The sequence below is a fragment of the Phocoena sinus genome, chromosome 14, assembly GCF_008692025.1.
Source record: "Phocoena sinus isolate mPhoSin1 chromosome 14, mPhoSin1.pri, whole genome shotgun sequence".
Classification (NCBI taxonomy): domain Eukaryota; kingdom Metazoa; phylum Chordata; class Mammalia; order Artiodactyla; family Phocoenidae; genus Phocoena; species Phocoena sinus.
This window is the reverse complement of record NC_045776.1, coordinates 81626843-81640873: the sequence shown is the minus strand read 5'-3', so window position 1 is coordinate 81640873 and position 14031 is coordinate 81626843. Positions and strand designations below refer to the sequence as shown.

Here is a 14031-nt window from a genome sequence, read left to right as displayed (position 1 = left end):
TCTGGCCCTTTACAGAACAAGTTTGCTGATCCTTATTTGAAATAATAAACAAAGCCAGGAACCAGTAAACCTGACCAGCAGATTTGTCCTTTCTCATTTTGAGTAACAGGGAAGGACCTGAATTATATTCCTCGATGACAAATACTGAGGGGCATTGAAGGGGCATAGTCTCTACACATGAAATAGTAATGACTGTTAGAATCTAGATTACTATTGCTCAAAGAACCTTATTCTGTCTAAAAAAAATTAAAAAATAAATGATAGACTTCTTAAGCACAATTTTTGTTACGGATTTAAGTGGACTTTTTTTAGTTGAGCTTTCATCCTTGAAAATTATACCAGAAGTTAATGAAAAGATAATTATGCTCATAATAGGCAGCCTTTCTTAATCTCCTACCACATCATGTGCCCAGCACTGTTTGATATATACTATTTAATTTTAATCCTTAAAATAATTCTTTATGATGGGTGTGATGCCCATTTTACAGATGGGCTTGTCTAAGAAGCTAAGTGACTGGCCCCAGGTCACATGGTAAATGGCAGAGGCAGTGCTTAAGTCCAGATCCGTTTAATTTCAAAGCCCTGGCTCTTCCCATTGTACTATTACCCTCTCTTCCATCCCCAGTTTTTCAGGAACATATCGCATACGGGTCAGGGTCAGGCTTAAGGTACTCTTTTTCAATAGTGCTATCATTGTGCGCGTGCTGAAATGAAATATGCCAAATTTCTGAAGAGCAAAACAAAATTTTGCCACGTAATCTCTATCATGAGTTGTGCGTATGTCTGTCCCCTTAGTACCTCGCCTCTCTGGGAATACAGTCCCTAGTTCAGCAGAGAGCTTTTGCTGGGAAGACCGCAAACAAACTTATGGATGCACTAAAGGACTCCGACCTCCTGCACTGGAAACACAGCTTGTCAGAGCTCATCGACATCAGCATCGCACAGAAAACAGCCATCTGGAGACTCTACGGCCGCAGGTGGGTCTTCCAGGCTATGAGGGCATGAATCCTTTTATAGATGAGCAGAAGCCAGTAAATGGGTTCTGTGAAGGCCAAATGGATGGAGGTTGTTTGTACAGGGGATTAAAGAAAGCGCTTTAGAATTTTAAAACATTTTCTACTTTGCACAGACTTTGCAAAGATTTTTCCTATGTGCATTTTTATTTACTCCTCCCAACAGCTCTGGGAGGTAACTGGGGGGTGATCTCCATTCCAGGATGCATAGGACAAGGTTCACAAATCTGATCTGCCCCAGATCACAAACGAATTAACAAGTGACAGAGCCCAGACTCAAGCCCAGGTCCTCTGACTCCAAGTACCATGCCCCTGCACTCTGAGATGGGAACCTCTCTTCCTGTTGGCCAGGAGGCATGGGCCACAGTCACTCAAGCCGAGCACCCCCTTAACCCAAAAGCTGCTATGTAAAGAAAGTTGCTTCCCTGTTACCCAGGATGTATTCTCTGGACTGTCTCCAGCTTTGTGTGTAATTCCCATTTAGCCTCCTGTAGCTCGGAAGTAAACTTCTGAACCAGATTTTTAATCCTGGAGCTACCTCACCTAGACAATATGCTGTTTCTAGGAATTCAGTCATGAAAGGAAGTGCCTATTTTATCAGTCTTGTTTTTGTACTTGAAATAATTTTTGGCACAATGTGGTCTGAAACAGCTGCAGACACTAGCCACTGCTTCCACTGTCAGAGCAGCCGGTGCCAGGATGGCATCAGGTCTGAATTTACCCGTGAAAACTAATTAACATACTGTGACCACAGGGAAAATTAGAGGCAGTGGGGCGGTCTGGAGCTTGGAGCTCCCAATTGTGCCGTAACCACTACGTTTTCTTTGGGGCTGCACATCCAGGATGCTTTTCTGCTCTCCTCGTCCCGAGGACAGGAGAACTGGCTTTGGGAGGCAGCTGCTCCCCGGAAGCCAGAGCCTGCTTCCTCCTGTTTCCACCCAAGGTAACTAGGGTGTGGCTGAGGGCAGCCTGTGTCTCTTGACTGACGGGGCTTCCTGTGTCTCCTCCCCAGCACCATGGCCCTGCAGCAAGCCCAGCTCCTGCTGAGCATGAACAGCCTAGACTCGGTGAACGCAGGTGTGCAGCAGAACAACACGGAATCGTTCGCTGTGGCGCTGGGCCACCTCGCCGAGCTGCACGCGGAGCAGGTGGGCAGGTGGCCGGGCCCTGTGCTTCTGGAGCCATGTAGGCCCCGCCATTTCTGTCCTCTAGTGCTTGAGAAAAGCACTGGACGGGTCTGTTTGGATGCAAGTGGTTGGAAGGGTGAAATCCCACCAGTAGAAATGGACTGGGTGTGGAGTCTGCAAGGTTTGTTGAACTTGGGATCTCTTTTGGCATCAGGGAAGAGAGTGAGAGGTCAGCTGTTTCTATGTACCAAATGGAATAAAAAGGAGTCTTTGAAATTTAGGGTAGTAGAGCTGTGTATGTTTGTGGGAAAGGGAAGAACATAATAAGAGTACAGCTAAGATGACAACAGCCAAGGTTTGTTGTACATTTGTCCTGTGCCGGGCCCTATGCTTAGCGATTTACATGTATCATCTTCCTGATTCCTTATAGTAGCCTCGTAAGGTCAGCTTTATCATCACCCCTATTTCACAGAAAAGAAACTGAGCTCCAGGGAGCTAAATCCCATATCCACAGCCAGTAAATGTCAGTGTCAGATCTTCAACCCAAGTCTGATTGACTCCAAAGAAAGACGGTTGGAATAGGGCATTACCTTTACTTACAGCCCAAGTAATTTCACACGATTCTCTTTATAGGGGATTGATTAAAGGGTCTCTCACGATGCTCTAGGCTGCTTTCCCCTTTGCTCAAAAGTATCTTCTTCCATGGGAAAAGGTAAGGGAAAGCTCTTATCTAAAGCCCTCTAACTAACTGCTGCCTTGCTGTAAGCACATTTCCTTGATCGTGTTATTTTCTCCAGCTCTTTGTGGTATAATAATGATCGTTAGGTTGCATCGTAACACTCAGTATTCCTTAATCTGCATCCTAAAATCTTTGAGTGGTTTCCACCCCTTTCAGAAGTCTATAAATATCTCCCTCTACTAGACATACTTTAGCATTTTACAATCCTCTAAGTGGTTGTGTAAACAAAGGACATGGATGGGCTCTGGCTGATGGCGTCTGCCTGCACCTGCATCAGCTGCTATCTTCCTGTATCTGGGAAGCAGCGCCCGCCCGAGCTCTCTGACATTAAAACAGCAGACCAGCTGCTCTTGCTGTTTGCTTTCCTCCAGGAATGTTGCACATTAATCACTTTCTTGGTCTTTTTCCCCCCCCCGTAATGGTTCTGGAACCTCTTTAACGTGGATTCTTTTCCTCTGCTGGTGCCTTGGTTAAGTGGAGCGTTTGTAATAAATGAGTCAGTGAACATTCAGTTAGGTATTTGGTACGAGCCTCATGTTGACTTTTTTTTTTTTTTTGACTTTTTTCCCCAACAACTTTATTGAGATAGAATTCACATGCCATACAATCCACCCATTTAAAGTGTCCCCTTGTGACTTTTTCAAGTAGGATTCTCCCCACTGACCCCAAGCTTAAAGAGTGGAATAACTTCCCTTTGGTTCTCTTTGAGTGATGTAGGGCGGAAGTTATTTCTTCATCTCCTGGAATGGAGAACCGCTTTACAAAAATCTGGTCTTGGCTCAATTCTTTAGCCTTAGCTTTCTCCAAGTTCAGTTGTTAATAGTTCTGTGATTTTTCTGGGGGTAATACCATGCTCTTTGGGTCTGTATTAATCTTTCCATCTCCGGGCTTATGTGAAAGACCTGCTGACGCCATTGTTGCCTGGCTCCAGTGGATGTGCTAGGAGACCTCTAATTGTACAGCTAGAAGACAGTCAGTGGCCACTTTATTTCAATTCGGTCTCTTTCCCCACCTCTTCTCAACCTGCCTTAGAAAGACTTTTCTAGTGTCAGAACATTGACCACGTAGATAAACCCACTGAGCTGATGACTGTCGCATTTTCAATTATACAGGTTAGACTTACACCTATGAAATTAAGCTTGGCCAACTGCGGAGAAGGCAGTTTTATCATGAATTTCTATTTGCTCTTTTATTTCCTTTGTGTTGTGCTTCCCGTTGTGTCCTGAAACTGATCTCTAGATAAACTGGATGCTGCACTTCGTTGTGGTAGTGACTGGGGCTTGGGTGAACCTAGAAGGAAGTTACGGGGTCTGAACTGCTGTTTGTGAGCTTCCTCCTGCAGCCCAGAGGAAGTGCTAAGAGATCCGGCCCCCTTTACTCCTTCTGCGTAACTCTGGTTCGTCGTGTCACATTCCTCTCCCAGCCTCAGGAAATGGCAGGTCACAATAGGAATGTTTTGGGGGAGTGCTGTTCTATCTACTTGGCCTGAAGGTTTGACAGCCATCTAGATCCACACGCCGAACTCCGTATGGTAGTCATGGTAGTCATGAAAATAATTGGCAAGACTGGCCAGTTAAAATCACAAGAATAAAAAGATTAATGATCTTTTATTATAATTCAGTATACTTTCGACTTAATTCACTTCAAATAGAAGTTCACCTGTGGTCTAACTGAGCTTCTATATAGACTGAAGATATACTACCTGATCAAAGGATAGGGACAAATTGAAAAGCTTTTGGGGGCTTAATAAGATAGACATTCTAGCAATATAAGAGTGTAAAAAAGACATGAACATGTATTCACAGAAAAAACATAAATGATTATAAAACATGAAAAAATTTCAATCTAGTCATTAAAGGAATTCAAATTAACACAGTGAAATAACCCATTTCATCAAACAAATAGGCAAAGAAGCTTAAATATCAGGGGAGGAGAAAGGTGTAGAATGCTGGTATAAGAGTACTTGGTATGGGCTTCCCTGGTGGCGCAGTGGTTGACAGTCCGCCTGCCGATGCAGGGGACACGGCTTCGTGCCCCGGTCCGGGAAGATCCCACATGCCGCGGAGCGGCTGGGCCCGTGAGCCATGGCCGCTGAGCCTGCGCGTCCGGAGCCTGTGCTCCGCAACGGGAGAGGCCACAACAGTAAGAGGCCCGCGTACCGCAAAAAAAAAAAAAAAAAAGAGTACTTGGTACATTTCTGTATGGTAATTTAGTAATATACCTATCAAAAAGCTTAAAAGTGTCTACCATTTAGCCCAGCAATTTTACTTCTAAGGTATTATCCTAAGGAAATAATTGGACAAGTATGCAAAGATGTATCCACCAAGATAATCATTCTAGCATTTTTAAAATGGAAAAAATTGGAAACAATCAAAATATCCCAAACTAGGCGATTTTTTTTTTTGGGGGGGCGTACGCGGGCCTCTCACTGTTGTGGCCTCTCCCGTTGCAGAGCACAGGCTCCGGACGCGCAGGCTCAGCGGCCATGGCTCACGGGCCCAGCCGCTCTGCGGCGTGTGGGATCTTCCCGGACCGGGGCACGAGCCCGTGTCCCCTGCATCGGCAGGTGGACTCTCAACCACTGCGCCACCAGGGAAGCCCGGAGATTATTTTGATTGGACTATAATTTATTTACCTAATAAAATACTGTGATGTATAGATTTGTATTTGTTGACACTGTAAAGATTCATTCATTCAAAAAATATTTATTGAGTACCTACCATGTGGTAAATAGGCAGTTTACAAAAATGGTATGTATACCTATTTTTGGAATACTTATATGTTTTATATTCATGTGAATATGAGAAGTTCAGAAGGATATGTGCCGAGAAATTACTGTGATTATCTTTGGTGGGATTAAAAGTAATTTGCCTTTTTCTCATTGTTCACATGTGTTTCGTAAGTTTTTTTCCTAGAGTGAACATGTATTACAGGTGTAATTAAAAAAATTTTTTTTTAATGTACAAGTGAAATACATTAGAGCCTAAAAAAAATGGCCCCTTGATATTTGACAGTCTCTGCCTAGGGTCGTCAGGCTGCTGCACCAAGAACAGGTGAGTCATACTCATGTCCTGTGAGTGGGATAGCAGGTGTGGTGTCAGCACAGGTGTGCTAAAAAAATCGTGGCTTTCTATTTTAGGGCTGTTTCGCTGCAGCTTCGGAAGTGTTAAAGCACTTGAAGGAGCGATTCCCACCTAACAGTCAGCATGCCCAGGTAACCTGCCTTTTGTGTGTCATCGATTTATTTTATTTATTTATTTTTTTTTTTGCGGTACGCGGGCCTCCCACTGTTGTGGCCTCTCCCATTGCGGAGCACAGGCTCCGGACGCGCAGGCTCAGAGGCCATGGCTCACGGGCCCAGCTGCTCCGCGGCATGTGGGATCTTCCTGGACCGGGGCACAAACCCGCGTCCCCTGCATCGGCAGGCGGACTCTCAACCACTGCACCACCAGGGAAGGCCTCATCGATTTATTTTTGAAAATACCATTTTTACTGTATTATTGTCAAAATAGGGTATTTTAGAGTCTCCCCTCAGCCTCTCGTGTCTTGGTTCCTTTCTGTGACATCTGTGCTTTGAGGTCAACATAGGAGACTCTGTAAAATGCGTTCCAGAAGGCTGAGGAATAAACTCTGAGAAAAGATCAAAGTAGGGTACTTTTTTCATTCCTGTCTTCGTGGTTTTAAATTAGTATTCCCTATACCTCTAACTGTATGGGAATAAGCAAAGAAATCGTCAGTGTCCTTTGATAGATAAAGAATTAGGTCTCCGTTTTGTTACTCTGTTTTCTCCCACTTGGCAGCTCTAACCTTTTCCTCCCAGAATTGAATAACCTTTTGGCAAGATGTATGCAGAGGGAATGAACTTTATAAAGCAGTCCTAGGCACTCTGTTCCTTGTTGCACCAATTTCCATCTCTGATGGGGCCAAGAAAACTATTACGAGGGGCCTCTTTCTCTTCCTCCCTTTACCAAGTTTAGTATTAACTAAATTAGGGAATTTGAAATCATGAGAGACCATGGCCTGGGAATCTCCTACTGTTGGTCCCTGAGCCGGGGGTGGGGGGGCTTCTGTTCACATGGGTTGCTGGCCCCACCTCATTAGATATGGTGTGAATGCCCGTCTGCTTATGAGCTGTGCTGGGATCTCACTGCTGCTGGCTGTGATCTGAATTCAGAGTACCCAGACGGAAAGGTGGTAAGCAAACAAAATAGAAGCTAGTACCCAAGGATGCTGTGGGGAAAAAGAATTAAGCGTGGTTCTGTGGTAGTGCTAATGTGATGGAGCGGTTTCGGTTACTGTTCTAGGCACTTTTTAAGAAGGTGCACAGTAACAAGAAAAAAAGACACGATTTAACTCACATTCTAAAAGAAACATGTATGGCTGATAAAGAGATGAAAAGATGCTCAGCCTGACAGTTGATCAAGGGGCATACAAGTGAAAAAATAAGGAGGTATTTCATACCCAACAGACTGGCCAGAAGTAACATATCTGACACCACCAATTGTTGGTGACGGTGTGGAGCAATGAGTCATGTCATACACCGCCGGCAGGGAGTGTAAACTGGTGTGACCCATCTGGAGAACAAATGGGCACTGTGTTAAGGAGAAGGTGCACATGTCCTGCAGCCCAGCTTTCCCACGGCTTGCTGTATACCCAGGGTAACTGTTGCACAGCACAGGGGATGATGTAGGGGAGTGTTTGCTGCAGCACTGTTCAGAAGAGTGAGAAATTGGAAGTACCTAAATACCCATCAACATGAGAATAGATAAGTTGTTGCATATTCATACAATTGAAAACTATTCATCAGTGAAGAGGAATGAACTAGAACTACTTGTATTAACATGTGTAAGCCTCCCCAAAATAATGTTGAGCTTAAAAGCGAGTTGTCAAGGATGCGTACAGTATGATACTATCTATTTACACAAAGTTTAAAAACGTGTAAGATCATACTATATATTGTTTTTTTTCATACTATATATTGTTTAAGGATAAGTAAATATTTTGTAAAAGTATAAAAACATGATTGGGGGGACTTCCCCGGTGGTCCAGTGGTTAAGACTCCTCACTTCCAATGCAAGGGGTGTGGGTTCAATCCCTGGTCGGGGAACTAAGATCCCACATGCCGTGTGGTAAATAAATGAATGAATGAATAATCAATCGTCATAGGTCAGTCATTAAAAAAAATTCTTAAAAAAAAATGGGAATGATAAATAACAAATCACATGCTTCCTTTGAAAACAGAAAGAGGAGAATGGAATTTGCAAAGTACCTCAATAATGTGCAGTAGTATCCAAAGCAAGTAAAGCAAAATGTTGTGATTTGACAAAGTTGATGGTTGCGATACATGTTTTGTTATTTTATTCTTAGTGCTTTTCCACAGACTTGAAATATTTAAAAAAAATTTTTTTGATCTAAAAAAAAAAGTGTGTGAATTGTAAGGATATTTGTTAAGCAAGCGAAAATACTTTTATATTTCTGTTGAATAATGAGGTGAGCATCTGCCATTCTGTTCTTTGTTTTTTTTTTTTTGGCTGTGTGCGGCCTTTCTCTAGTTGCGGGGAGTGGGGACTACTCTTCGTTGTGGTGCGCAGGCTTCTCCTTGCGGTGGGTGGCTTCTCTTGTTGTGGAGCACAGGCTCTAGGTGCGCGGGCTTTAGTAGTTGTGGCTCGCGGGCTCTAGAGCACAGGCTCAGTAGTTGTGGTGCATGGGCTTAGTTGCTCTGTGGCATGTGGGATCTTCCCGGACCAGGGCTCGACCCCGTGTCCCCTGCATTGGCAGGCGGATTCTTAACCACTGCGCCACCAGGGACGCCCCTGCCATTCTGTTCTTAACTGTGTTTTTTTTCTTACTAGTTATGGATGCTGTGTGATCAAAAAATACAGTTTGACAGAGCAATGAATGATGGCAAATATCATTTGGCTGATTCAATTGTTACAGGAATCACAGCTCTTAATAGCATAGAGGGTGTATACAGGTAAGAAATTTTGAAAATTCCAACCCCAGAATGAAGTAGTTCTCAAATGGCTTTATTCTTATTTGTTTTGTGTGTGACTTAATTGATTAGCTTAGGAAAAAAACCTTTTTTTTCTATTTATTACCTGTTTATTACAGACCATTAGAAAATACAAATAAACAAAATGGAGAAAGTTAAATAGTACCCAGAAATAATCACTAACATGCTATCTATAATTCCAGACTTTTTTCTTGTGTGCATGTATGTGTGTATGTGCACACATGTGCTCACACACACACACATACACACAATTTTTTTTTCTCTTTTAAGAAAAATTATATCAGACACAGTTATTCCCCTTGGGAGGTTACAATTACAGTCTAATTGGGGAAATAGAGATTCTAAACCTGCAAGTGACTCTACTTACAACCCTTGCAAAACATCAACATAACCATTTGTGTTTATTTTGTTTCTGTGTCAGAAAAGCAATTGTACTACAAGCTCAGAACCAAATGTCAGAGGCGCACAAGCTTTTACAAAAATTGTTGATTCATTGTCAGAAAATCAGGAATACAGAAATGGTGATCAGGTAAGGCAGGGCTTTTGTGCATCTCACCTAGGTGGTACTTTGTGCTGGTTATTGTCATCCCATGTCTTCCTCTTTGTGGGCAGTGTCCTGCTGTCTGTGGCAGAGCTGTACTGGCGATCTTCCTCCCCTACCATCGCGCTGCCTGTGCTCCTGCAGGCTCTGGCTCTCTCCAAGGAGTACCGGTTGCAGCATTTGGCCTCTGAAACAGTGCTGAACTTGGCTTTTGCCCAGGTAAGCTGATCTCTGTTTTTATAGCACATATTTGTGCTCAAGAACTGGTGAGTCTGTTACTACTCTTTGGTTTTGAAAAGGATAGTAATGAGCTTTTGCTTCTTAATATTGAAATCTGGGAAGGTAGTGTCACTGTGCAAGCCTTCCATGGAAGTCTGGAGTTGTGAACTTGGTGACAGGCTGACACCTCCCAGTGGTACTGGCTTTACCGAGCTGTGTATTTACTAAGGAGGATGTGCCTCTTCATTGAGGACATTTGCATCATATTAATGACTTAGCTGGCCCAGAGCTATGCTTGATTTAACAAGAGAATGAATAAGGAAATGAGGAAGTCATGTGTTCATTGAAAGGTTTTGGAAGTTAAATTGTATTTTATGTTTGTTTTCTGTCTCTCCCTGTAGAATGTAAAGACCATGAGAGAAGGGACTGTTTTTTCCCTGCTATATCCTGTGGTACCTAATAGGATCCACACATAGTAGGTTTTTAATAAATATTTATTGAATGAATGAATTTTGAACTTACTGGAGGAATTTACTAACTAAAGCAGAGGTTCCCCAAACCATGCATCAGCATTGTTGGGGAGATTTTAAAAATATCTGCATATCTGGCCTTGCCTCAAACCTACAGAGTCAGAATCTCTAGGGGAGGAGCCTAGGAGTCTATTTTCCTTACCAGCTTCCCCAGTGATTTTTTTTTCTTAATTAAGATAAAATTCACATAACATAAAATTTACCATTTAAAAGTATACAGTTCAGGGCTTCCCTGGTGGCGCAGTGGTTGAGAGTCCGCCTGCCGATGCAGGGGACACGGGTTTGTGCCCCGTCTGGGAAGATCCCACATGGCGCGGAGCGGCTGGGCCCGTGAGCCATGGCCGCTGAGCCTGCGCTCCGCAGCGGGAGAGGCCATAACAGTGAGAGGCCCGCATACCGCAAAACACACACACACACACACACACACACACACAAAGTATACAGTTCAGTGGTTTTTAGAATATTTACATTATTTTGCAAACATCACCACTGTCTAATTCCAGAATATTTTCACCACACCAAATAGAAAGCCCAGACCCATTATTTCTGAAGCAGTCATTCCCCACTTCCTCCTCCCTCCAGCCCCTGGCAACCACTAGTCTGTTTTCTGTCTCTGTGGGTTTGCCTGTTCTGGATATTTCATATCAATGGGATCATACAGTGTGTGGCCTTTGTGTCTGGCTTCTTCGCTTAGCATCATGTTTTCAGGATTCATTCATGTTGTGGCATGTGTCAGTCAGTTCTAGATTCCTTCTAATGGAATACTGTTCCATCAGATGGATACACTACATTTTGTTTATCCATTCATAAGTTGATGGACATTTGGGTTGTTTCCACCTTTTGACTATTATAAATAGCTCTTAACATTGATGTACAAGTTTTTTTCTGGATATATGTTTTCATTTCTCTTGGGTATACTTAACAGTGGGATTGCTGGGTCATATAGTTCTTTGTTTAACTTTTTTGTGGAACCACCAAACTGTTTTCCACTGCGGCTCTACCATCTCATATTCTCACCAGCAATGTATGAAGGTTCCACTTTCTCTATATCTCTGCCAGCACTTGTTATTTTCCATTTTATTAGTGTGAAGTTATATCTCATTGTGGTTTTGATTTGCATTTCCCTAATAAGTAATAATATGGAGCATCTTTTCGTGTGAGTACTGGCCATTTGTGTATGTTCCTGGAGAAATGTCCAAGTCCTTTACCTGTTTTTAAATTGGGTTGTCTAATTTTAGTTTTCAGTTGTAAGAGTTTTTATATATTCTGGTTGCTAGACGCTTGTCAGATATATGATTTGCAAATATTTTGTCCCATTCTCTGGGTTGTCTTTTCACTTTCTTTTTCTTTCTTTTTTTTTTTTTTTGCGGTACACGGGCCCCTCACTGCTGTGGCCTCTCCTGTTGTGGAGCACAGGCTCCGGACACGCAGGCTTAGCGGCCATGGCTCACGGGCCCAGCCGCTATGCGGCATGTGGGATCTTCCCAGACCAGGGCACGAACCCGTGTCCCCTGCATCGGCAGGTGGACTCTCAACCACTGCGCCACCAGGGAAGCCCCAGAGATTCTTTTATTTTTTAATGTTTGCTTTTACAGCTATAAATTTTCTTCTGAACACCGTATCCTATAGGTTTTCACTGCATCCCATAAGTTTTGGTATGTTGTGTTTTTGTTCATCTCAAGGTATTTTCTAATTTCCCTTGTGATTTCTTCTTTGACACTTTGACTATTTACGAGTGTGTTGTTTAATTTCCACATATTTGTGAATTTTTCAGATTCCCTTTTATTACTGTTTTCTAATTTAACTTCACGTGGTCAGAGAAGATATTTTGTATGATTTAAACCTTTTAAAATATGAGTGTTATTTTGTGGCATAACATATGGTCTATCCTGGGAGATGTTCCATGTACATTTGAGAAGAATATGTGTTCTGCTGTTGTTGGGCTAGTTGGTTTATAGTCTTGCTCAAGTCTTCTATTTCCTTGCTGATCTTCTGTTAAGTTTCTATCCACTATTGAAAGTAGAGTATTGAACTCTGAAACTATTATTGTTGAACTATTTCTCCCTTCAGTTCTGTCAGTTTTTGCTTCATATATTTTGGGTTTCTGTTGTTTGGTGTATATATGTTTATAATTGTTGTATCTTCTTGATGAATTGGCCCTTTATCAGTATATAATGTCCTTTGTCTCTTATTACAGTTTTTGACTTAAAGTCTATTTTGTCTGATATTAGTATAATCAGTCCAGCTCTCTTTTGGTTACTGTTTGCATGGAATATCTTTTTTTACTATCCTTTTACTTTCAGCCTATTTATGTCTTTTAATCTAAAGTGAGTCTCTTATAGATAACATATAGTTTTATCATGTTTGCAAAAATCTGTTCTGCCAATCTCTTCCTTTTAATTGAAGAGTTTAAGCCATTTACATTTAATTTAATTATGGATTTGAAAGGATTTACTTCTATTTTGCTATATTTTTCTATATGTCTTACATCTTTTCTTGTTCCTCCATTACTGTTTATTTTCTGTTAAATGGATGTTTCTAGTGTACCCTTGTTTATTTTACTATATATTTTTGAGTTTTTTTAAAGTGGTTCCTTTTCTCCTAGTGATTCTTATACAGCTAGTTCAACCTTTTTGAATCATCAATGTAAAAGATTTTTGTAAAGACAGAGACCTTTCTATAATGTAAATAACTACTCCCTCCCTTATCTATTGTAGCCTGAAACCGATTGTCACACGTTATGTTTTCTAAGAGTGTGGTGCACATTAAAGATAGTACATGTCAGGGAGAAAGTAAGCCAGACATTGCCATTCAGAAGAGAAGAGCCAGAAATGAAGCCCTTCCTGTAGTCGGCAGTGGGTGTGGGTGTGTATAGCACCATGATGTTTCTTTTTCAGCTCATCCTTGGAATCCCAGAACAGGCCTTAAGTCTTCTCCATATGGCCATTGAGCCCATCTTGGCTGACGGGGCTGTCCTGGACAAAGGCCGTGCCATGTTCTTGGTGGCCAAGTGCCAGGTGGCTTCAGCAGCTTCCTATGAGCCACTGAAGAAAGCAGCAGGTAGGAAACCATACAAAGATTGTTAGGTAATACTATTACAGAAAACTTGTAAAGAAGGGGAAAAGACATTAAACTTGGGACAGTATTTAAGTTTTGAGTGTTCACAAATATATGTTATAATTTCATGCAGCATTTAAAGTGCTTTCACTTGCATACTTGCATGAAGGTTGAGGGCAAGTGAATTGTTATTTTAACCCTACAGAACTAGGTGTGAGGCTGGAAATCAGTACTCAAGACTTAGTGGTGTTTTTTTGTTTGTCTGTTTGTTTCTTCTCAAAGAGTAGAATGTAAAAGTTTCTGGTATATGTTAAATCAATAAAAATAGATATTAAGCTTTGAAAACTATATGTGAAGCATTGAGTTAAATATGTGTGGTATTTTCCCCATTTTCCATCAGTTCTTGAGGCCGCCATTGAGAACCTCAGTGAAGCCAAGAACTATTTTGCAAAGGTCGACTGCAAAGAGCAGATCAGAGACGTCGTTTACTTCCAGGCCAGACTCTACCACACCCTGGGGAAGACCCAGGAGAGGAACCGGTGTGCGATGCTCTTCCGGCAGCTGCATCAGGACCTGCCCTTTCATGGGGTGCCCTTGATAAATCTTCTCTAGTGAGAACATCCCCACTGGACCACTGTGCAGAGTAGATGATTTTGGACTTGTTCATACTCCCTCCCTCCATATAAATGATGTATTTGATATCTGTCTTATGAATAAACTGCATTCTGATTAGTTTGTCTTATTTTGTTGCTAAAATATACATATTTGTTTTTTGTTTTCCCTTTTCTTTCT

At 42.0% G+C, this 14031-nt stretch overlaps 1 protein-coding gene across 3 annotated transcripts in view; it reads left to right on the top strand.

The window, feature by feature from the left end:
- ANAPC5 (anaphase promoting complex subunit 5) overlaps nt 1-13971 on the top strand; it is a 38852-nt gene extending 24881 nt beyond the window's left edge. For 2 of the 3 annotated variants that reach the window (XM_032603078.1, XM_032603080.1), the window contains 8 exons: nt 796-977; nt 2026-2161; nt 6019-6093; nt 8732-8853; nt 9314-9421; nt 9505-9652; nt 13080-13242; nt 13640-13971. In XM_032603078.1, coding sequence (XP_032458969.1) covers nt 796-977; nt 2026-2161; nt 6019-6093; nt 8732-8853; nt 9314-9421; nt 9505-9652; nt 13080-13242; nt 13640-13851 — 1146 coding nt within the window. In that variant the 3' untranslated portion in view covers nt 13852-13971. Of the gene's footprint in view, nt 1-795; nt 978-2025; nt 2162-6018; nt 6094-8731; nt 8854-9313; nt 9422-9504; nt 9653-10053; nt 10128-13079; nt 13243-13639 lie in introns of those variants that run through there. The other variant, XM_032603079.1, reaches the window with a different exon arrangement.
- The last annotated feature ends 60 nt before the right edge of the window (nt 13972-14031 follow it).